At 40.0% G+C, this 24,509-nt stretch overlaps 1 protein-coding gene across 3 annotated transcripts in view; it reads right to left on the minus strand.

The window, feature by feature from the left end:
• The window catches only part of AGGF1 (angiogenic factor with G-patch and FHA domains 1), a 1,405,627-nt gene that overhangs the window by 142,763 nt on the left and 1,238,355 nt on the right, over positions 1-24,509 (minus strand). For all 3 annotated transcript variants that reach the window (XM_044058021.1, XM_044058022.1, XM_044058023.1), the window contains 2 exons: positions 11,578-11,660; positions 11,276-11,403 (listed from right to left, as the gene is read on the minus strand). In XM_044058021.1, coding sequence (XP_043913956.1) covers positions 11,276-11,403; positions 11,578-11,660 — 211 coding nt within the window. The remainder of the gene's footprint in view (positions 1-11,275; positions 11,404-11,577; positions 11,661-24,509) is intronic.

A 24,509-nucleotide genomic window follows, 5' to 3' on the forward strand; every position in this document is an offset into this window, starting at 1 on the left:
GTTCAAAGGAAGGCAAGAAGATTAGTAGAAGTACCCCACTGATGGACAATGTCTAGAAACACATTTCTGTGAAGCATCCATTTGTCAGTCTGTGTTATGGACATGCTAAAAGAGTCTGCCACTATATTCTGCTCTGTAGAAATGTATACAGTCTGAAGAGTCATTTGATACTGGACAGCTAGATCCCAAACTTGAAGACCCAGCCTGCAAAAAAGATAGGACTGTGTCCTCCCTTGTTTACTGATATACCACATTACTGTGGTATTTTCTGTTAAGATTTTGAGAGGCTCTGGAAGAGAACTAAATAAAAGGTCTGAAGGGTGAAAAGGAGAGCTCTCATCTGCTTGAGACTGATATAGTCTGACCTCTGATGAGGGGGCAGGACCTTGAGGGGACTGAAAGAAGCTCCCCACCCCATGCCTGAGGCATCTGAAAAAAGTTCCTGACAGGGGACTAGGGGCTCAAAAGGAAGTCCCGGGTCAAGTTTGAGCTGATGAGTCCATCACTGAAGCTCAAGCTTTAGGCATGGAGGAAGGAGGACTAGAAAATCTAGAGGATGATAGTGTTGGAGCCATACTGACTTTAGGGACCATTGAAGTTATCTCATCTGAACCCTGGCTAGAGGTGGCATAGGAATGGTGGAAGCCATGAATCTTAGTGCCCTCAGAAACTCTCTGACTGAAAGGGAAACCTGAAGAAGAAGGGATTGAAAAAAGGTGAGAAGATAAAGAGCCTTAGGGATGGTATGGAACTTGCAATTGAAAAATCCATCATCCTGAGAAGGAACCAGGGACTGATGTTTGGAAGTTTATGGTAAACCCCAGGGTTTGCAAGAGACAGAGACTAAAGTGATTGTGCTGAAGCAAGGTCTCAGGGAGGGAAGCCTGCATGAGTAGAGCATGTGCTGAAAGCCCTTGGAGCAACAGAAAGGCCAAAATTCAAAACAGAAAACTGAAAATGCAAGGAAGAAACAGAGAAATGCAAAAACTTCCTGAAAAGGGGATGAACTGGGATGTGAAGATAAGCACTTCAGATCCAGAGAGAGATCAGGAAAGCCTGGGGAAGAAGTAGAGGAAAGGGGGGGGTCCTGAAGGGACAACAGGCGAAAGGGGGGTCCTGAAGGGACAACAGGCGAAAGGAAGAGATCTTCAGAATGGATCTCCAAGTTCCAACATTCTGGAACAAAACCCCTTTCCCTTCTTGAGAAGGGGCACAGCCTGAATGGTACCTGGAACCCTAAAATGGTTCTGGGAAACAAGGAAGCTGTTCCTGAAGCAGCTAAGATGACCAGAAAGGAAGGACAGGATTTTCACACTGTAAAGTATTCCTGATGGATGACGGACAGAACTCAAGAGTCTTGAGTGATTCTTAACCAATTAGGAAGGGACAGGGAAAATTAAAGAGATAAGGGAACATGGTTCAAGAAGGGGGAAGCAAACAGACAGAACTTGGCTTGTCTTGAAAAGGAGGCTTCTGAGAAGCAGGAGTCTGAGGAGACTTAGCAGGAGGAACCCCTCTTGAACCCTTCTTACCTTTGGGAGGACGGCAAGGCTGTCTGTGAACAAAAGCAGGTTTAGAGGGATAATTCCTCTGGAACTTAGGAATAGGAGAAACAAAGATATGCTGCAATTCTTTCAAGGCCTTACCCTTATCCTGTAAAGACTTAAAAAGCTCAGCAGCTGCAGAACCAAACAGGTTCTTATTGTTAAGTGGAGCATCCAGCAGTTTAGCCTTAATATCACCAGGTAATGGCTGGAGACGAAGCCAAGAATAACATCTCAAAACAGAACCAAAAGCAGCAGCCTTAGAGGATACATTGTAGCTACATTTAGTAGAGTGGCGGGCTACTTGAGAAGAATAGGCTGGTAAAAAGAGGGATGGGGTCTTCCATTCAGAATCTGGAAGATATGAGATAGTTTGGGAAGCCTGAGAAAGAAGGGTCAAAACATACCTGGTCATATGGGTATGGTAGTTAATTGCCCAAAAGGCCAAGGTGACAGCAGTACACACCTTCTTACCCAGCCATTTCACAGCTCTACTTTCCTTGTCTGAAAGAAGTTTAGTAGAAGGCAAAAGCTTAGAGGGTTTGTCAGAAGAGACAGATACTACAGAAGGGTCAGCAGAGGGACAATTGTGGAGAAATGTACACCTTTCAGGCACCTTATAAAACCTGTAAGGCTTCTTAGGAGCCGGAGGTTGAGAATCTGAGGTCACAGAAGCTGCTGAAAAGGTATCCAAAAGGGCAGCCAAGATCGGAGGAACAGCAGAAGGGACTCCATCTGGAGGAGATCATAATAACTTTTTTGAACATCAGAAATCTGAGTACAGTCCCATTTAAAAAAAACTCCATCATACCAGAAGTAGTGCCCCCAAAGGAAAGTTCTTCAAAGGGAGAGTTAGGGCTAACAACGTCTTCCTCCTCAGAGCTGTAGTCCAAGTGAGAAGGGATTCGAGAGGAATATGCCAAATACTATAACCCACAATCTAAGTTCTCATCAGAGGAGTCCTGCTCTCTGGGCCTCTTAAGAGGGGTAAAGGACCAAGGGTTGAGCAGGTACAGAAACTCCCTAGGGAGGCTTTAAGGCCATAAATGCATTAAATAATCACCGGGTAAAATCCTACGATTCATGCTGGGGTTCTTTAGGAGCAGGAGAAATGTGGTTGTTTTTTCTTTTTTTTTCTTTTGAAGGACGTCTGCCCTGAACACCCTAGGAGGTTCAGACCCTTGCCTACATTTAGCTAACGTAGTGGGAGTCTCTTCCCAAACAAATATCTGCAGAATCCAACTCGGATCCTTTGAAATGATCAACCAAGGTTATTCCCTCAAAATCTGGAATGGACATCTGCAGAGACTCTGATATGGTCGTGGCAGAGGAATATGCCCTACCAACTGGGTGATTATCTGTGCTTTCACCAGCCTAAAGACAGATGTCTGGGGGAGGTCGGACAGCAGCCAAATCAGACCCGACTCTTTTGTCCTTCTTCTTGGCAGACGGCTGACCTTCAGGATGGGAAGAAACTGCCTTTGCACCCTGTGCCAACAATTTTAGCTGTTGGTTTTCCAGGTAAATGGACAAGGAGGAGAGACGACCCTAAAGGGTCTTAGGTACAAATGCTTGGCAAAAAGAACACTTTGTATGAATGTGAGAAGCACCCAAACAAAACAGACACTGTTCATGATGATCCTTATAGGGAATCTGACTCCCACACTGACATTTTCCCTTTCAGGATGACATGTAAACCCACAAAACAGAAAAAGGAAGAATAGAAGAAACCCAATGGGGCACTTAACTGAAACATGGCTAAAGTAACCAGCACAGAAGAAGAAACGTTTAGACCGACGATCAATGATGGCATTTGGACTGGTGGCAAAGAAGTTCTGAGGTATGTATGTCTGTATGTCACCTTTATGCCCTACACCTAGAGCAGGAAGCATATGCGTGAGATACGACATCTATAAATCCTAAGGCTTTAGTATACTGGCTGGAAATTGGGCTACCCTTGGCAGGGAATCCCTGTGGTAAAGAATACTGCAACAGTGATATGGAAGGACAACAGGGTAGTTTTACAGTTTTGACAAAATTTATAGAGAGGAGCGGGAATCAGGGTTTCAGTAAGATTATGCTGCAACACAACAGTAAGACGTAGTATTTGTCATTCAGGTTCTCTTTTTCCAGATAGTCTAAATTAATTTTGGAACTGCAATACTTGGAAACATAACAGATGCAGTAATGCTGACCCTCCTAGTATCTCCTATATGAGTGGCTTAGAAAGGCTTTGAGCTGTAATTTGATTTAGATGAGAATTAAGGGTAGTGAGCAGGGATTGGTTTGGTAACATCAACCACGTGTGGTATAATCACTTGCACTGCCTTCAGCCTTTGAAAACAAGGGCATCTGTTTACAAAGTTAAAATGTTATCTGTTTACAAAGTTCACACTCTAACAGAAAGAACCACAGATTGGTAAAATCAGGTCTGTTTTTTTTTAACATCTTTATTAATTTCAACAAAAAGTAATAACAGCCGAAGGGCAGCCACTGTGAATCCTCTACATAAAGGTGGCTCCTTTACAGATCCAGGTAATTATAGGACTGTCAGTCTCACCAGTCTGTGAGAAGCCATGGAATATATTACAGTAAAACTCATGTATGTGGATACAGGCAACTTAACTGATGAAGACCCAAATTACTTTGGTTTTATGAAGGGCAGGTTCTGTCTCCTGAACCCAGCAAGCTTATTTTAGAAGTTTACAGTAGCTGTACACAACTGTACTCCATACACTCTGCTTACCTCAACCTGGTCATGGCTTTTTGCACTGTCTCCCATGACAGAAGTAAACCCCTACGCTGACTGCTGGATTCCTCAATGGTTATTCAACAGATCCCAACAAGTGAAGGTTGATAGCATCCTCTATGAATGTAAAATTTTAACTAGTGGGGTATGACACGAATCAGGATTGGATCTTTTCCTGTTTTATATTTATTTTGTAGACATCTAAGCCAATACCCCATCAGTGTGGATGACCAAGTTTGTTGATGACTGCAAGTTGATCACTGTTTTTCGCTCATCAAGAGACACTAAACAGCTGTAACAATACCAAAAAACAGTCTCAAACTAAATGTAAAAAAAAAAAAAAAAAAAAAGTGCAGCATAACAGCATTCACAAAAAAGCTACTCCCACTTCATATTTTGCAAATGGTAGTCCTCTTTAGACAGATACAGTCGCACTTATGTTGACAACTTTCTCTCATTCGATCAAACATGTTTCACCATAGTGAAGAAATCCTTTTATCTAGCCCAGTGATGCACAACCTTTTTGTGGGGAGGGCCACTACATCAATTCTTAATGCATCTCCGGGTCACCTCAAAACATAGCAAGTCGTTACAATTTAACAATAGGTATAGGTGACTGGCATTTTTACTTAAGACAGCAGACATGAAATTGCCTGTTTTCTATATCAACTTTGTGTTTAACTTTATTCTGGCTTGCAGCCATGACATATTATAAACTCTTTCAGAAAGTTACTACTGTTTACAGACTACAAGTTATACACAACAAAGAATAGTTACTTCCACAGCTAAAATTAGGGTCTATATTATATATTTGAAGTTTCAAAACTTCGAATCCCATATGTTCGACAACATATGATCGAAGTTTGAAACTTCGAATATATAATAAAACAAAAAAAACCAAACTTACCTTAATGCTTCAAGCAGGGGGGTGAAGCACCCCCTGCACCCCCCCCCACCACCTACTTAAATATACCAACTCCGAGATCGCACTTCGGTGCAGAAAAGGGAAATTCTCCCATTCTGCACCATACGGCGCTGTTACATTTAACCTTGGAACTTTTCAAAGTTCGATCATATGGTGTCAACCATATGACATTCGAACTTTGAAAAGTCTGTTCATGTAATAGGAACCTTAAAAATAGTGATGTGTGCAACTGCAGTCAAGTAGGTAAGTACGCACGTGCTGGAAAGTTTGCATGACTGGAGTAAGGCATAGCATTTTTTCACTTTTTTTAAATATTTATGGCTACTCTCTGGGGGCCGGATGGTGTTGTGTTGAGGGTCAGATTTGGCCTCAGAGCCAGACGTTGTGCACCACTGATTTAGCCCAATTAATTTCTTTAAGATCCAAGGACCTCATTCCTCGACTGTACTCTTCCCTTTTCAGACCCATCATCGAATACAATGTCCCCTTTAAGTACAAATTCAAGCATACTGATCAAGTGGAAATGCCCACAAGGTTTAGAACCGTGAAAAACTAAAGGCCTTGAATCCTCTTCCTAGCTTAATAAATTAGCATGATTCTTGAAATACTCAGTAGCCTAAGTAGTCTACCGGATGCTCCTAGGTGACCTATGTCACACTTTTCGTACCACGAAGACCCAATCCTATCTGGCCTCCAACTTCCTTGGAAAATCAGTGGTACTACCTAAATCTACACCAACAAATAAACAAGGCTGGAGGAAAGGTTCTTAACTCAATGTACTTCCAGCCTATGGAACTAGTTATAACTACTCTTGCTACCTTTAAAACTAGTCTTGATGACTGGATAGGTAAACACAAACTTAGAGCAGATCATCATGTACAGCCCTGGTCAATTTGTGAGGTGAAACATATTATGTACTTCTAAAGAGTGGCAAAGCTTTAAGTATGTCTGCTTAAAGGTGTTTATGGTTAAGTATAGTATGGCCTTCTGGGGTCTACTTTAGAACGACAAAAAATTAAAATATCGAGCATTCACGAGTGAAAAATCAGGAATTTGATATTTAGTTTTTTGGATCGCAGTACAGTGAAGATCGGAATATTTGCCCTTTCCTCACTGTAGTGCGATCTCGAAGTAGGAATATATATTTAGCAGGGGGTGGGAGGTGCAGCCCCTCACATTAGCGATTTCGAGTTCCTGATTATTCGCTCATGTGAGCGTTAGATTTATTGATTTTTCGTTGTTCTGACATAGACCCGGCTTCTGTGATCACTTGCCTAGTACTCATTCTAGGTTTCTAAGAAATATAGAAGATAAAAAGACAATAATAGCAAAGACTCAGATAATGGGACCAGCAGATAAAGCATTATTTTCTATATTGCCCATATATTAACGTAGCTCAACTAGAGTTTAGTTTGGTTATGACAGAGCAGTTTAGCTCATGTGGTAGGTAGGGTAAAGTCATCCTGTCACTGAATTAAAGTGTTGACAACTCTCCATGATACACACTTCTACTAAAGTTATCTTATTCTGGCATTTGAATGCTGCCAGTGTCTTCTGTTTCCTAGTTATGCATTTCCTAAGAGTTGTCAACAGCAGCTGAAATAGATGACATCAATTTTTTTAGGAATCATAGTGGGACAGGCAAGTTTTACAAGACCAGCTACTTGGAAAAAGCAATACTGCAAGAAAATGTTGATAAGCCAGTTCTGATGACCACTATACTTGTATGACAGAACATTCACAAAATATGTTACTGTGTGTCTGACACAGTGGTGAGACAACAGTCAGCAGGTGCATTTTAAAACATTCTGAAAGTTTTTCCTGGAGCAAGACAAGTCTCGTAAAAACATTTTCACCAGCAGTTATACAAGTAAGGTGAGGAGGCATTACAATGGGGGATTTAATTATAGGTGATTAATGCACTGAAAAAGGATCCAAGCCTTATGAAGTGCCACAGTAGGAGAACTATGTACCCTTAGCCTGAGCATCCAAGTGCTCAAGATTATGCGGAACGCTCCGCATTTAAGACGAGTGAAGCCACCGTTCTGCGTTGAACAGCTGTGGCTCTGCTACAAGGAGTTTGATTGGTCTGTGTACCGCAATTACTGCCAATCGGCATTGCAATATACAAATCAATGCAAGCCTCTGCTGCCCTTCTGCATTACACAGTGTTGGCTGTGCGCCACAGTTTTTGATTGGCTAGTAGACTGCATTTACAGCCAATTGTGAATGCATTCTACGAGCCAATCAAGTAAAGAGTCTCAGGAAGACAAGAGCCTATGCAAGCTCCCCAGTACTAGCCAATCACGTTCCGGGAAGCCTTGAAAAAGGCTTCCAGGAATCAGGGATTTTACTTTTTAGGTCTAATCTCCAGGAAAGAAGACCAGGAAGGAGCGGAATATGGGCTGAAGACATCGGGAGAAGGAAGGTGCATGTTGCGGACATCGGGAGAAGGAAGGTGCGGATTGAAGACATCGGGACTCAGAAGCAGCCAGAACAGAAGGGCTGAGGTTTTATTTTGCTGCTTGCTGCTGGACTACCAGGATCACCATAGTTTGTGTTGTGGTCATCGTGGTGGATTATTTGTGCTGCTGGAGACTTTGGCTAACTGCATATTGAGCGGGTGCTGTGTACCTAGGCAAAGGCAAGTATTTTAGCTGCAATAGCAAGTGTTTTCTGGTATGCTAGCACAGATCTTGTTATTCTAGTAACTTTCCAAGTTTATAAGAGGAATGTTTAGTGTCTGTAAGTTTGTGCTGCTTTTTTCTAGTATGTCTCTGAAGCCTGCCAGAAATGGAGCTAAATGTATGCCAACACAGATGCTGTTACAAACTTAAAAAGTTGCTAGAATAACAGGAATATTTAAAGTTTGTTTTTGTACTGCTTGTCCCCCTAGGATTTTGAAGTCTGAAAGTATTTGACCAATTGTGTGCCAGCACAGGTCCTGTTATTCTAGCAATATTTGTAAGCTTATGAGAGCAATATTTAAAGTGTCTCTATGTTGGTGTTGCTTGTCCCCCTAATATGTCTCAGAATAAGCCATTTGTTCTAGCAATAGTTCTAAGTTTATAAGAGCAATATTTAAAGTGTCTCTGTTGTTCTGCATGCCCCCCCTAATATGTCTTTTTTTCCAGAAACTGTATGCCAAAGCCAGGACCTGTTATTCTAGCAACTTTCTAAATTTATAAGAGCAAAGTGTCTGTGCTGCTTGTCCCCCTAGTACATCTTGGAGAGTAATTGCCATTTTTTTTAGAGAAATTGAATGCCAAGACAGATCCTGTTATTCTAGTAATATTTCTAAGGCTATAAGAGCAACATTTAAAGTGTCTGTTTGTCCTGCTTGTCCCCTAGTACATCTCGGACAGTAATTGCCATTTTTTTAGAGAAACTGAATGCCAAGACAGATCTTGTTCTAGCAATATTTCTAAGGTTATAGGAGCAATATTTAAAGCGTCTCTGTTTGTGCTGCTTGTCCCCCTAGTACGTCTCTGAAAGTAATTGTCTTTTTTTTTTTTTTTTTTTTTGGGAGAAACTGAATGCCAAGATAGATCCTGTTATTCCAGCAATGTTTCTAAGTTTATAAGAGCAATATTTAAAGTGTCTGCTTGTCCCCCTAGTACGTCTCAGAGAGTAATTGCCATTTTTTAGAGAAACTGAATACCAAGACAGATCCTGTTCTAGCAATATTTCTAAGGTTATAGGAGCAATATTTAAAGTGTCTCTGTAATATGTCTGTTTAGAAAATGTAGTAAATCTGACTTTTATTTTTGTAATGTGCCGTTTCATTTACTTATGGTGTGGTTATGGTATTTGCAGATTATCAAATAAAGGTTTGGTATCTGAGAAGTGTGTTTTATTGAATTTTGCAGATGTTCTACCATTTTCCATGGCAATGGCATGTTTCACGCAGTGCGAAAAGAGGGTGTTCCACATTTTGACCATTTGTCACACACTGTTAGGGTCTGTGTTCCACATTGGCTTCTTAACAGGTTGAGACCTATGCCCTTAGCTTTAAATGCCTTACAAGTGTTTGGTTTCTGAGAGGATGAAACTGTCTGTCTTCCCTTCCATGCCATGCCATTCTACTAGCTCCACAAACAGCAGAACTAGGGACCTAAATCTTACCAACAAATAAAGAAAAAGATTCACCCTGCAGTGGTTCCTTCCCTTACCTCAGAACAATCTTGTCCTGCAGTTTAAGCAGCACGATACATTATCATCCTTCGAATGATACATGGATGATTATATATGAGTATCAACAAATGTACCCTGAGATTGACTGGACTAGCCTTCCTGGAGAAAGTGGGGTACACACTGTGGGTAGGTACTGGCAAGGTGTAAATAGACATGAAACTGCAGTGAAACTCTTATGAATTCTATGAATATGTACAACTCTAGAAAGAAAACGGGGTTGCTAGCCATAACAGGAGTGAAAAAACAGCATGACTAGCTGAAGGAAATGAATATCTGCATGGTGGGTGAGACATAAGGGCCCTGGGAGGTAGCAGTGGAATTGGATGGTCCAACAAGTGAGACAGTACTAGGAGAAAATATACCTGTCAAGTTCAAGATGGCAATACAACAATAACCTTTGACTTCCACTGCATGGCTTTCTGTATGAACTGCATCATCAAAATATATGGAGAAAATAATGAACAAAGGGGGCCATTCTTGGATAACAGAATCCCTGGGAAGTTTACTAGTGGAAGGATTAGAGAAAAAAAACACTGACAAAAAAGTTTCTTCATCACCAAAGACTGTAGGGACCACTTGTGGGGCATCAGCAGACAATGGCTGAGCCTGTGCACAAATGAACTGGCTTCCACTAGGATGTGGTCGGTTACTAGAAAGTAAACTAGACAACGCAGCCCTTCCCAATTTCTCATATTTCTTCAGAAAAGAGGTAAGAATAGGGTCTCTCCCTGCATAACGATGCACCATGCCACTACCATACTGTCCCAGTCAATGGATATCTCACAGTGAGGCAGAAGTCCTATGTAAGGTTTGAAGGGTCAGAAAAATCTGCCCTCATCCATGGTATGCTGATGTGCACCCCTGGTCAGTATGTAGGCAGACATCTTGGACATTTGTCTCTCATAATACCACCCCATCCTAAGACCGCCATGTCTGCTGTTACTGGCACCAAATGAGTTAGCGGGTTTGTGAAATGGGATTACTTTCCACAAGTTTGGTTAGAGGCATTCAGATTGCAGGTTACTCTTGCAAGCTCTCAAAAATTATACCAGCTAGGTCAGGGGATCTTAAAGTGAAGCTCCCTGGAAGATAGGAAGATGTTCTCTGTGATTCAAGAAGCACAAGGTGTAGACAACTAGAGGGCCAAAGGAATTCTCTTGAAAATGTTGGGATGTTTTCCTTCCTTTAAAAAGAAATGATGGTCTCCATTTCATCCCTCAGTCCACGTGTAATTAGCTTCTAAATCCTGTTGCTCAGAGAGACAATTTTGTTCTCTCCTAACCCAGAATTAATACTTTAAACATTGCACTAAATATAAATACTGCAATTGACTAATAACACAAAAAACAATAAAAGGAAAATAAGCCAAGATATCCACCTTTTACAGTCTGTTCTGTGGCAGGCGTTGATTTAGGCAGACTTCTCTTGAAAAACCTGGAATGTTTTTTTTCCCCTTTAAATAGAAATGCTGGTCTCTAGCCCCTCCCCAGTTCAGCAAAATGCAGTAAGACCCTTGCAGCAGGAAGTAATTTTGTTTCTGTTTGACCATCTTGAAAAAAATTCATGTGACTCAGCATTATTATAATTCTCATAACGTAGCAAATTACAGAATATAATTTAGCTACATTTGATGCAAAAAACAGATTCTAAAAGAAAGTGCTTTCAGTATATGAGACTTACTTACAGATAAGTCTTACACTGGAGCAAGTCTTTTGTAACCTCTGCCAAAGATGCCAGCCACACAGTCAGGGATTTAAAGATCGTGCAGCCATACAGTCAGGGATTTAAAGATTATGCAGCCATACTGTCTGGGATTTAAAGATTATGCAGCCATACAGTCAGGGATTTAAAGACAGTACTTACACATGGACAGAAGCTGGAGCATCATCCCTCTGAAAAACTCCTTCACTTCCAAATGTCTCTCGACGTGCTCCTGCTCTGTCCTGGTATTTTGGATTCTTCAAGGACTTGCTTTCTTCATAATCACTGCTCTGTTAAATAAAATGTGAAACTTCTTTACAACACATTTTTGTAACTGCAGCAGATTTACTGATCAAGACAGCAGACTGACGGAAAATTGCAGACATGTAGGAGGGACAGCATTTAACTAAACATTCACATTGCAACACTAACAAAAAGTAATGCTTGTACTATGCAGAACTCACCTCTAAACCATACTTAACACGCATCTGCTTCAGCTTTTTCCTTCTTGTCTTTTCTTTGTCTTCTTTGGTTATTAATAATTGAGCTAGAAACAAATAATTTTACTTCATGATGTCATGATAGTACAAGGGATGATTAGCATTTTCATTCATTAAAATTAAAACCCTCATCTATAATGTGGAAAGAGCAATGATAATGACAAAACAGTTCAACAAGTTACATCATTATTATTTACTGACGATTTCAACCTTTGGTACCAAACAACACAGCTTTTAACAGGCAACAGAATATTTGCATATTAAATTTAAGAGAATTATGGTTTTACTTTTTTGGACTTTTAAATAACAGTAAACTTGTGACTTATAAAAGAACCAATGAAAATACTTACTTCTACATTCTTCCTGATTTATGTTAATGTATCATTTCTATTACTTTTTCAACGACATTGAACACATTTTAAAACTAAGATATGAATACCAACACAAAAAATATACAACGATGAAACAACACAAAGTTATGGCTGAAGAAAAGAGCAGCAAAATTTCAAAAACGCAATTTATTCAGTTAAGCTCTTCCATCTATCTGTTACGTTTCATCAGAACTACAATACACATCCACAGATGCACTGAATGTGCAGACGTGATAAAATTCAACAAATCACACAAAACCATTTTGCTTAACATTTAAAAATTTGTACATCAATCCATTTGGTCATACAGAGATTTGCACATTTTTTTTTCCTTTGTTGACCGAATTAGTGCCACTAGGCTAGTAAACACTCCTCAGGAGACCTGAGGTGGTATCACTACTACTAAGGGAAATTTAGCCAGGTCAGCAGGAAATTTCCCTTGATCTCTTTAACAAGCGATGTGGGATCTTTTATATCCATCTCAGCTGCCACCAACTCAGTTGGATGGTGCCTGGGTTTAAAGTCTCATCCAAAGGATGACACACCCAGGAATGCTGCACTCTCTTATGTTGCACTACAGTTTATAGGTTTATAGGAAGCTACTAGGCTAAAGGTCCTAGGGCCTTTAAAAGTCTAGCTAGGTAATAATCAGAGTACCCTTATTGATCACAGTTTGACGGTCGTTTTTAACAGAGAGACTCTGTGATCAGCACCTACTGCCCCTGTCCATGATGGACACAGGTGCAACCCCTGGGATGAATTTACAGTCACCCTTCCAGCTGTCAAGGTTGTGCTTGAACAGAGCTATTGAGGAGCTCTGCTCCACATGGAGTGGGAGCTTATTCCGGAGGAGTGGCAATCGCTAAGAGATGTATCTGTTTCTGCAGCATGTTCTGTTAATGTCACAGGCTAGGATGATATCCCTGGAATGAGTTATTCTTGCCCCATTTAATTTGCGGATGTGCAGCATTTCCATTAGGGAAGGGTCTGAGACTGCTCTGTAGGCCATGTACAGGTTGCCTCTCAGCAGCCTGTATGACACAGAGTACAGTGACAGGGCTTTCAATCTTTCCACGTATGTCATGTTTTGGAGGCCCTGGATTGTCTTGGTTAGAAACCTCTGTGGTCTCTCCAGTTACTGAAGGTGTCTGCTGAGGTAAATACAGAAGGGAGCATGGTACTCAATTAGTGGTCTGATAAGGGTCAAGTACAGTGGATTTATAACCTTCCAGGTCTTGGATGTGATGCCCTTATTTATGAGATGTGCAATAAAGAATGTTTTTCTTACTACTACAGACACATAGTGATCGAAATTTAGAATGCTATCAACCCCAAGTCTCGCACTACTGAGTTTTAGCTTAGAGGGGTGCTATCTATATCACAATTAGCAGGGCTACTTTCTTTGCCAAAGGGGATAATGAGGCATTTTTTGCATTAAGTTTTAGTCCATGAATTTGGCACCAATCATTTTTCTGTGTCAGACCTTTCTATAATATGTTAACATCGTTGGGGGACTCTATGACTGCATCCAGTTTACAGACATCTGCAAACTTGGTAAGCCACAGGCCATCTACCTTGGCCTGGACTTCAGAGAAACAGATTCCAAACAGGAGAGGGCTCAGTACAGATCCTTGTGGTACCCCACAGATAGCTCTACTGGTGAAGGTGGACTCCTCAACTTTGACAATGTGCATTCTGTCAGTGAGCCCGTTTGCTACCCATCTAGTAATGTATGGGTTAATCCCCAGCTGGGGCAGTTCTCTAAGATAACTGTGTCAAAGGCCTTGGCTAGATCAAGATAGGCGGTATGTACTGGTCTGCCCTCATCCAGGGCTTTGTTGACATTCTCAAAGAATTCCACTAGGTTTAATGAGCAAGATCTACCCTTGACAAAACCAAACTGGATTGGGTCAAGGGTCTGAAGGTCACCTATGTCCTTCTGGAAAAGGTCCATGAGTATTCTTTCCATGGCCTAGGAGACAAGGCTGGTTAGACTTATGGGCCAATAGTTCCCAGAGTCAGGTGATGGACCCCCTTTGTACAAGGGGATTACAGTTGCTGTTCTCCACTCTGCTGGGACAAAGCCAGTTCTCAGGCTACGGTTAAAGAGGGTGCTGAGTGGTTCTGCTATGTCTTGTTTTAGATTGTTTAGTAGGCAGCCTGGGATGTTATCTGGTCCTACAGAGATCATGTTTTTGGCCTTGGAGAGTGCTTGTATGACCTATTCCTTGGAGATACTCAGTAGAGGACTGGTGTCAGCAATGCTCTAGGATATGTCTGGTGTAGACATGGGGATAAAATGAATGCCAAATCTGGAAGCTAACAGGGTGGCAATTTCCTCAGGTTTAGTGTGAGTGGTATCATCCACTATATGTTTGGCGCACAGATTGGCATTCCCTTTAAGGTTCTGACGTAGATAAAGCATGCCTTATGATTGTCTTTAGCTAGGGATGCTAATTTAGAATTGTAGCTAGCCTCTAATCACTTAACAAGACATCTGATTTGCTTGTTCAACATGTTCGAGGGTATTCTTCCTCTGCTGAAAAAATTCCCTCCTGTTCTTAGGTATCAGTTTCTTTCTTATGTTGTATAGCTTGTTTATACTTACAGTCCACCAGGGTGGCTTGTTTTTTCAGAAAAAAAATGATTTTGTTCTGTGTGATACAGCCAAGTCAATGCATTTCTTTAAGTGGCTGTATAGGGTATTTGTGTATTCCTCTGCATAGGAGTCATTATTGGCTATGTTGACAGGAGCTTTGAAACATTTTATACCATCTCTTATTTATTTATTTGCATTTATTTACCAGGAAAGTCCACTGGGCCGATGTGAGCTTATTTTCAGTGGATGGCCAGGGAGAAAAGGTCCACATAATCACATACATACAATAGAAAAGTCAGTCACAGTTAAATAAACTAAGTACTGGTTCAGTACATTGCTTAGATTACATAAGAGGTATGCAGTTATAATTAAGGAAAGGTAGAAGCTAAATATTAGCAACTACTTTAATTACAATACAAAACAAAGAGAGTTAAATGTACATAAAATATATTACAATAAAATATTCTAAGAATCAAATCAATAACAATAATTTTTAATACATTACTAAAAGTTAATACTGATAAAGATTTGCTCTGCGGGATCTATTATAAAAAAGGTATGAGAGTAAAGGTCAAGCATATAGATCAATAATACAACTTAGGAGTGAATGTTAAGTACATTGAGTCAATGTCATTATAAGGTAAGTATCTCCATAAGGTAGGCCTAGATGGTCATTCTTTAGTTACTCATATTAGTAGGTGGAAAAGATTAGACTTAAAGGGAGAGGTAAATAAATGTGAGATTAGTTATGATTCTGGGAAACTTAGTAGGCAATAGTTTGCTTTGGAGAAATGTTTTATCTTTTTTTACACCTGCGGGGGTGTCAGGTTTGATCTTCACTTCAAATGAGCCAGATTTATGGACTGACCTTACCAGGGAGGGCAACACAAAGGGGGTCCACATGGAGAGATGACAAGTCTGAAAGCAAAGGAGAGTAGTATTGCTGGAATTGAATTCAGAGTGCCTTCACAAGGTGGACCTTGTTTCTCACAAAATTTCAACAACATGACACTGATATATAGACTGTATTTTATATAGTATATATCATGGACAGAAGTAAGTAAAAAAATGAAAGATAGCTGGGTGCACAAAACCAAGAATAAAAAAAGTGCCAAATCCTGGTAGGTGCACTGGTACCAAGATTGGAAAAAAAATGACAGTGCAGAATACTCAAGGAACAGAAACATTCCTACAATGGGGCTAGACCTGGCCCAGGGGGAGGATGCCCCCCTTCCAGTTGTAGAAGGAAGTAGCAGTCCACAAAATCACAAAAACTGATAGGCTAAAGAAGAGCCATAAAGACGACAGAGTGGACTATTGAAGATAAGAAAGAAATTAGGTATTGCTACTATTATGCAAGAAGCCCAGTATTTCCAGACACAAGGTATACAAAAATATTGAGAGAGAAATTATAGGAGTGAAGTATAACGTTTGTTAATGTTCATTTATAAATACAGTTTGATTATTTTGTATAACTGTAAATTTGCCAATGTCATAAGTGATAATTCAATAAAAGTGTTTAAAAAACAAGAGAAAAATTAGAGGAAAAGAAAAAATACTCATTAATACGGGAAAAGGGGTTGTGGATGGATGAATACAACAAAATTATGAAAAACACTATATAGCCCAATAAACCTTGAGCCCTTTGGAAAAAGAAGCAACTGAGTAAGCGTGAAAATATAAAGAACAAAATTTAGAGACTTTTGAAAGGTATAAAAATAAATATGGACATGGGGAAAGAAAGAGACATCTGATATGGTGTAATATTTATGCAAAGAAGAAAGCCAAATTAATCAACAAAAAGGCAGTTGCACAGATATTCAAAGAGAAATACAGGCAAAGGCATCAAGTATGGAAATTTTCACAATAAAAAATTACGATCACAAAGAGGGAATGTAGAACAGAAGATTAGTAAAGCAGAAGTTAAAAACTTGAAGTTGAAGTAAAGGAATATTTGCACAGTGAAGGATTTACTGTAGAAAGTCCCGCACAGGTTTTATCACAGTATGATGGAACAACTAGTCCCCAAAGTAAGGAGAAAGAAGAGGAGCAGAAGACATCTGAAGAAGAGAAAGAAGAGGAGCAGAAGACATCTGAAGAAGAAACAGAAACATTCCTACAATGGGGCTAGGCCAAGCCCAGGGGGAGGAAGCCCCACCCCCCAGTTGTAGAAGGAAGCAGCAGTCCACAAAATCACAAGAACTGATAGGCTAAAGAAGAGCCATAAATATGACAAAATGGACTATTGAGGATAATAAGAAGTTATGTACCTACCATGACGTTCCATGTTAGTTGTCTTCTTCTTGCCTTCTTTCAGATCTTGTTTGATAGCTATACCAAGCAATCCTAGTCTCCATAGAATGGCAGATCTCAGTAAAGATAGAAGAGGTGGGAGAATGTGTGGGTACAACAACTAGGAAGAAAAACAACAAAGAATTCGGGTCGGTCTGTCCAGGCTTGGACAACTAACATGGGAATATGGTAGGTACATAACTTCTTAATGTTAAGTTGTCAATCGGAAACCGGTCCAAATGTTGTAATGTGAAAAAAAGAGAGGAGGAACCCCAGTGGCTGCTGCTGCTGAAAATTGAATCTATCTGTCCTCCTCCTGAAAGGAAGCGGATGATGTGTCTAATGTCTGTGTTGAAGCTCTAGGAGGGGAGGGTTTTTTTTTTGATGTCTGATCTCATGAAGGTAATTGTAGAAGAAGCATCATCTAGAAGGGGATACTTTAGTGACTGGGAAGGCCAATTTACCCTTCTGCATAGACAGAAACAATTGATCAGATTTCCTGAATTGTTTAGTCCTGTCTAAGTAATATCTCAGTTGGCGATGAACATCCAAAATGCAGCTTTTGTTCTGAACTATTTGAATAGTTAGGTGTCTTTGTGAAAAACTAAGTAAGGAGGACGACTGCACAGAGCATGGAGTTCGGATACAGAACCATGTTCAAATCCCGAAGGGGGGGGTCTTTGATGAGGTTTGTTGAGAGAAAATACACCTTAAGAATGCTTTACAGAGTTTGTGAGCCATGATGCTGGATTCTGAGACACCAACATGAAAATTTGATATGGCAGCCAATTGAACTCTAATGGTTGATGCAGAAGATCCTAAATGAAAGAGTTCTGCTAGAAAGTCTAAAATAGACTGGATAGGTGCAGTAAAGGGATCTATGTTTTTCGATGATGCCCAAATAATGAGAGGTTATCAAAATATCTCGGACCGATCGAGATATTGAGAAACTCGCTGTGAGGTTTAGAGAAGACAGAGATATTGATGTGGTAAGATCTCTGGTACTGGTCCAGATGCCAAGGCTGCTCCAAAAGGTAATGATGAAGATCAATTTGTCAATAATAACGTGGGATTCCGGGAAATGCGTTGCTATCATTGGAGAGTCGTGAAGGGGCAACTTAAAAAAAAAGCTCTAATCTCTAAGACATTTATTTATGTGCAAGGCACTCGATAATGCCCCCACCCATCAGGGAGGCATCTGTTGTCAATGTGGCAACTGATCCACCAAGACAGTTGATTCTGCATGCTGCTTGAGTCAATATGGTATGGGGGGGGATTGGAGTTTTTGAAAGGACATTTGAGTAAAAGCATCCATTGGAGGATCGTCCTAGTACCTTCAACACCAGTCTGGCTTTTGACTTGACACATTGTAAGAAGGGGACACTTGTTTAATGTGTCTAACACCCTCTGCTCTGTGAGTCTGGCTGAAAGGGTCTGTGTATCTAGAGTTTGACAAGATTGAATGGTGAAGTCCCTGGATAGGAGAAGCTGATGTAAAGGCAGGGCCCTGAATTGGTAGTGACTGGCTCCCAGCCTGAAATTATCCTGACCCAAGAAGGGTAGAATGGACTGTAGCGTGACCATCCGGAACGTCTGGGATCTTTCTTTTGTTTGAATGAAAATGAGGGAATTTTGTAACCCTCCGGGATGATCGACTCTGTACCCATTTGTCTGAATAAGGAAAGCCAGGCTTTTGGGGGTACAGTGATAACCTCCCCAAACTGCCCGGAGCACTGGTCAATGTATCCTTTCACCTGTGGACCAAACAATGATGATCCATCAAAGGGGGCTCACCCCCATCTCTGGCGCGTATGAGACCAGCCGATTTAGTAGGGCTGGTAACTGGAGTTTCATTGTGTCTTTGAACCCTCAGCTGTAGGATCTTCATCAGTTCACCCACCCATATGAGTAAATCTCTTTGGAGACGCTGTACCTGTCCATGGTCCTAGATTCTTATTAGGAGGATGGACAGGAACCAAGCCACCACCCATGGCATCACAGGACACCTTTGGATAAAAACTCTTTGTCTTTGGGGGCAGTAATAAATTTGGATGGTCTCTGGAAAAGGATGTCAGCAAAGGAGACATCCTCAGAGGATCCTGCAGGGTCAGGAGAGACCTCAGAAGCTAAACAAACAAAAAAACAAAAAACAAGAGTCCTGCAAGCAAACAGTAGGCACCACACAGAAGTGTGTGACAGTGTCAGAGACATTTTCTGACAGCACAAGTCACACTACACACACAACACTCTCTCTCAGAAAAAAAAAATAAAAAAAAATAAAATACTTTAATAAAAGACACACACAACACACCCCCCCCACACAACACTAATAATATAAGGGAGGGGTGGAGGGGGCCAGGGGCCTCAGAACAAGGTAAAAGAGAGGGGGTTCCAGAGATAGGGTCGATCTTTTAGTTTAGTCGAGCCCCCCCCCATCCAGCAAGAATGAAGGCGAGATTGACAACTTAACATGAAAGAAATTATATAGTGCTAATAATATGCAAGAAGCACAGAATTTCTAGGCAGAAGATATACCAAAAGATTGAGAGAAATTAAGAGTGAAGTATAATGTTTGTTAATGTTCATTTGTTATTACAGTTTCATTACTTTTGTATAAATGTAAATTTCCCAATGTCGCAAGTGATAATTCAATAAAGGTGTTTAAAAATAGAGAGAAATTAGAGGAAAATAAAAAATACTTCCACAAGAAATACTGTCAGAAGTGTCAAATAAAAATGTGTGTTCATTAATATTGTAAAAGGGGTTGTGGATGGATGAATACAAGAAAATTATGAAAAACACTATTTAGCCCAATAAACCTTGAGCCTTTTGGAAAAAGAAGCAACTGAGTAAGCGTGAAAATATAAAGAACAAAATCTAGAGACTTCTGAAAGGTATAAAAAGGAAATATGGATGTAGGAAAGAGAGATCAGATATGGTAAAAACCAAAAATGCAGGGATAACAAAACAAAACACCACTGAAGTAAAACAAATGTACAAACTAAAAAAAGCAACGTATTCCTGGTGACAGAAAAACTAAAGTGCACTAAAAGTAAAAAACAAGTTTAATGGTAAGCGCTTTCATGGTTAGCAACAGGTTCATCACACATCTCCATCAAAGAAAGCTAGCCAGTTATATTCACCAGACATCTCCATCAAATAAAGCTATCCAGTTATATTCAAAATAACCAATCAACATAAAAAAATCAACTAATTAAAACATGAAACTCATTCTTAAAGTGCCAACACTTAAAACAACCATCTATATACATAGTTTAATATATAAACAAATATACATATAAAAACATACACAAACTCAAAACTTTAATGTTTCAAATGTTTCTGTTTTAAAAAAAAGGTTTTAATGAAACCATATCATTAATACCAGGGGTGTGTGATCTGCCCTAAAGAACAGAATCCATTTCTGTTCACAGGCCTCTGTCTTATTCTTAATGTCACCTCCCCTTACACTCTCAGCAACAATCTCTAGTACAAAAAACATAATGATGTTGATCACTATTAGACCACACATGCTTAGCCAGAGCATTCGTTTCTATGCATATAGATGGTTGTTTTAAGTGTTGGCACTTTAAGAATTATTTATTTATTTATTTATTTATCATTGTTTGTTAACTGGGTTAGTCCAGCTGGGCTTGTGGCCCATTTTCAGTGGAGACAGAAGAAGAAAAGCTCCGGTACACAGTATAAAATGCAGAAATTTGCAACATCACAAAATATAAAATACAGAAATTTGCAAACTTACAAACATACAAAAGACAGAATTACAGAAAGTTGCCACATTACTAATAGATAACGTGAGTTATAAATGTTATTAGTCTGTGCAGGAATAACAGTACTACAATAGTATATACACTGCTTTGCAAGGATGTCAGTGTGGTAATATGAGTAAGATAGGCCAGAGGCTCACATGCAAAATTTTGGAAAGATGTACAGAGAAAGACCTATGACATTTTGTTAAATTTGGCAAAGAAAAGATGATTTAGGTGTGAAGTTAGTGGTGTGGGTGTTTTAGGTGGAGAGCATGTGAAGGACATTCCCATTTGGAGGACAGATGGGAGAGAAGCATGGATTTGAAGTTGTTGTGGTTTGGTATGTTATGTAGTGGTGGGGGGAGAGCGTTCCACAGTTTGGCTATGGTATAGGATAGTAATAGTTGGCCAGGTGGGTGTAGGGGTTTGTGTACATGTTGGAGGTTTTGGCCTTTGGATCTCAGGGTGTGGCTAGGTGTGTAAGGTGTTAGAGATTAGGCAAGAGAGGGGCATTCTGTTGGTTTGAAGATGAGTTTGTGGGCTGTTGTAAGTTGTAGGTATTTTAGGTGGTTGTGAAGTTCTAGCCAATGTAGGGAGTGGCAATGATAGGAAGAGTTCTTAGAATTGGTTGCAAATTTACAGATTTTGTTGTAACAAGCTTCGAATTTGGAATGGAGGCCAAGTTGTAGGTTGGAGAATAGGGTAGCACCGTACAAGAGAGAGGGGAGAAGGAAGGTAGATGCAAGGGTTTGACGGGAGGAGGGAGTAAGGTAGCTGTTATGTCTGTAGGGGAGACCGATTTTCTGGTGGGTTTTTTGATTGCAGAGAGGATGGGGGAGTCGGATTTTAGGTTTTCATGAATTGGTAATGACAAGTAGCTTGGTACTGGGGATGATTTCTAGAGGAGTGTTATAGTGGCTTTTGATGGAAAATTGGTCTCTGTTGAATTAGGAGGTTTTGGTGGGAGTGAAAATCATTAGTTTTGTTTTGTTAGCATTTAGGGCTAGGTGATGGGATTGCATCCATGATTCTGTTTTCGAGAAAGCTATTTAGGTATTGAGTAGAAGTTTGGAGGGGCAGGAGGCTAAGCAGATGATGGTGGAGTCATCAGCGTATTGGATGACTGGGGCGCCAGGGATGGAATGGTGGAAGTTGTTGATGAATATGTTAAAGAGGAGTGGGCCCAGTACCGATCCTTGAGGAACTTCTGTGGGTGTAGGTAAGAAAGGGGAGGTTGATTCTTTCCATTGCACAGCCTGTTGGTGCATGGAAAGGTAGCTGGAAAACCAGGCTAAGGTTGAGGGATGTAGGTGCAAGTGAGAGAGGTGGGACAGGAGTAGGGAATGAGAGATTGTGTCGAATGCCTTTGAGAGGTCAAGAAATAGGAAATATACGTATTTGCCACTATCATGTGCTAGGTTGACTGTTTCAAGGAAGGAAAGGAGGGCTGTCATGGTGCTGTGGCCAGAGTAGAAGCCGTGTTGGGTGGGAGAGAGGAGTTTGTGCTGGATTAGGTAGGGCATGAGCTGGGAGTGGATGTTTTTTTCTAGAATTTTGGAGAGAGGTGACAGTAAAGCTATGGGTCTGAAGTTGGTAGTGTCAGTGTTCTTACCGCCTTTGTGGAGAGGGATTATGAATGCATGTCGCCAGATGGTTGGTATACAGGATTCCTGAATGGATCTATTTATGAGAATGGATATGGGATAGGCAATTGATTCGGCTGATAGTTGAAGGAAATTTGCTGGAAGGTTGTCAGGGGCATTGCTGCTTGGTTTTAGCTTTTGGAGTAGTCTTTTTATAGCGTTGGTGGAGACAGGTTTAAGGGAGAACAGGGGGGAGGAGGAGGGTGAGCGGGGGGATTTGGGTGGCAGGGTGAGGGGGAGGCAGTTTCATGTTTTAATTAGTTGATTTTTTTTTATGTTGACTGCTTATTTTGAATATAAATGGACAGCTTTCTTTGATGGAGATGTCTGATGAAGCTGTTAACAGTGAAAGTGCTTACCATTAAACTTGTTTTTTTACTTTTGGCGCACTTTGGTTTTTCTGCCTACAGGAATACCATGTTCGTTTTCAAGTTTGTAAATCTGATATGGTGCAATATTTTTGCAAAGAAGAAAGCCAAATTAATCAACAAAAAAGGAGTCGCAAAGATATTCAAAGAGAAATACAGGCAAAGGCATCCAAATATGGAAAATTTCACAATAAAAAATTAAGATCCCAAACAGGGAACGTAGTACAGAAGAGTATTAATGCAGAAGTTAAAAAAATTGTTGAAGTAATGGAATATTTGCATAGTGAAGGATTTACTGTAGAAGGTCCAGCACAGGTTTTATCACAGTATGATGGAACAACTAGTCCCTAAAGTAAGGGGACAGAAGAGGAGCAGGAGACATCTGAAGAAGAAATATAGACATGGGAAAGAAAGAGAGGTTTAATATGGTGCAATATCTATGCAAAGGAGAAAGCAAAACTGATCGATACAAAAACAGAAAGACAAAAGATATTTGAAGAAAAATACATGCAAAGGCATCTGAACATAGAAAACTTTACAATACAAAAAAATAAGAAAACAAAGAGGAAAAGTAGATTAGTAATGCAGAAGTTAAAGAAACAGAAACCGAGTTCATGCATTATCTGCAAAGTAAATGATTTAGTGTAGAAAATCTAATTCAGATAACATCACAGCAGGATAAAGCAATGGATCCCTCAAATTGAGAAACCACAGCAGGATAAAGCAATGGATCCCTCAAATTGAGAAACCACTGGAGTGGGAAACATCTGATCAGCTGCCATATGAAGATACTTTGGAGCCTTCCATAGGAGGAAACCAGTACAAATGTTCAGTTGGAGTTGCACAGCAAGAGAAGGAACAATAAACTGTGGCATCTCTGACACAGTTAATGTTGTGGAGTGATAAGCCAGTGAGTTTCCATATGAAAGAGCAATGGATGACGAAGGATGAAACTGAAGATAATGTAGCATAGGAAGATGCTCTGGAACTTTCTACAGAATGCCTGCAGGAAATGGAGAACAAACAATGTTGCCTTCAGTTTAGAAGAAAATGATCTAAGAAAAGAGTTGCTTGATTTAATACAGATGGACAGACTTATTAAGATCAATGAAAGAAACAGACTACAGAAAGTCAATAAAACCCCAAAAGTTTAAAGTTTGATAAAACAAATGAACACAGTAATTAGGACTGTCCATACAGATTCATGAAGATATAATGTAAGTAAATAGGATAAAGTACTGTGAAACTAAACTAATAACAGATAGAGTCTTACCACAAAAGCACAGGGTAGTAACAGAAAGGAAGGGAAGAAATCAAATGCTATCATGGAATTATCCAACAGAGAAAACTATAAAGCAATTAAGACAAGAAGTGTCACTATTAGACGAGTATAGAGTAGGGAACCGATTAACAAAAATACTCAAAGATATTAACAGCAACAGGCAATATCAGAACAGATATGGTTCTATTGTGCAATCAGCCCAGGCAAAAAAAACTTTGAAGACATGCAGATAAATATAAAGGAAAAGTACAAAGTAAGTATTTATTGATGACCCGAAAAAGTTTTATAGAGAATTGGAAAACAAGGCAAAAGGAATTGAAACACTGCAGAAATAGATATATGTTGGAGAAATATCTGAAGATCCTGTGGAACATAACAAAGATGCTAAATGGAAAGAACAAGTAAAAGAAAGAATAAGAAGTTCAAAGGTACAACATATGAAATGGAATGAAGTAACAGCCAGAGAGATTGAAACAAAGTTAAGAAAAGATCCTAATCGGTAACCCCCAGACCCACATGCAGTACCTAACTTCTGGCTAAAAGTATTAACATCTTTACATGAAGATTTAGC

The sequence above is a fragment of the Protopterus annectens genome, chromosome 16.part0 (genome assembly GCF_019279795.1).
Source record: "Protopterus annectens isolate FY-2018-M chromosome 16.part0, PAN1.0, whole genome shotgun sequence".
In the NCBI taxonomy this organism is placed as follows: domain Eukaryota; kingdom Metazoa; phylum Chordata; order Ceratodontiformes; family Protopteridae; genus Protopterus; species Protopterus annectens.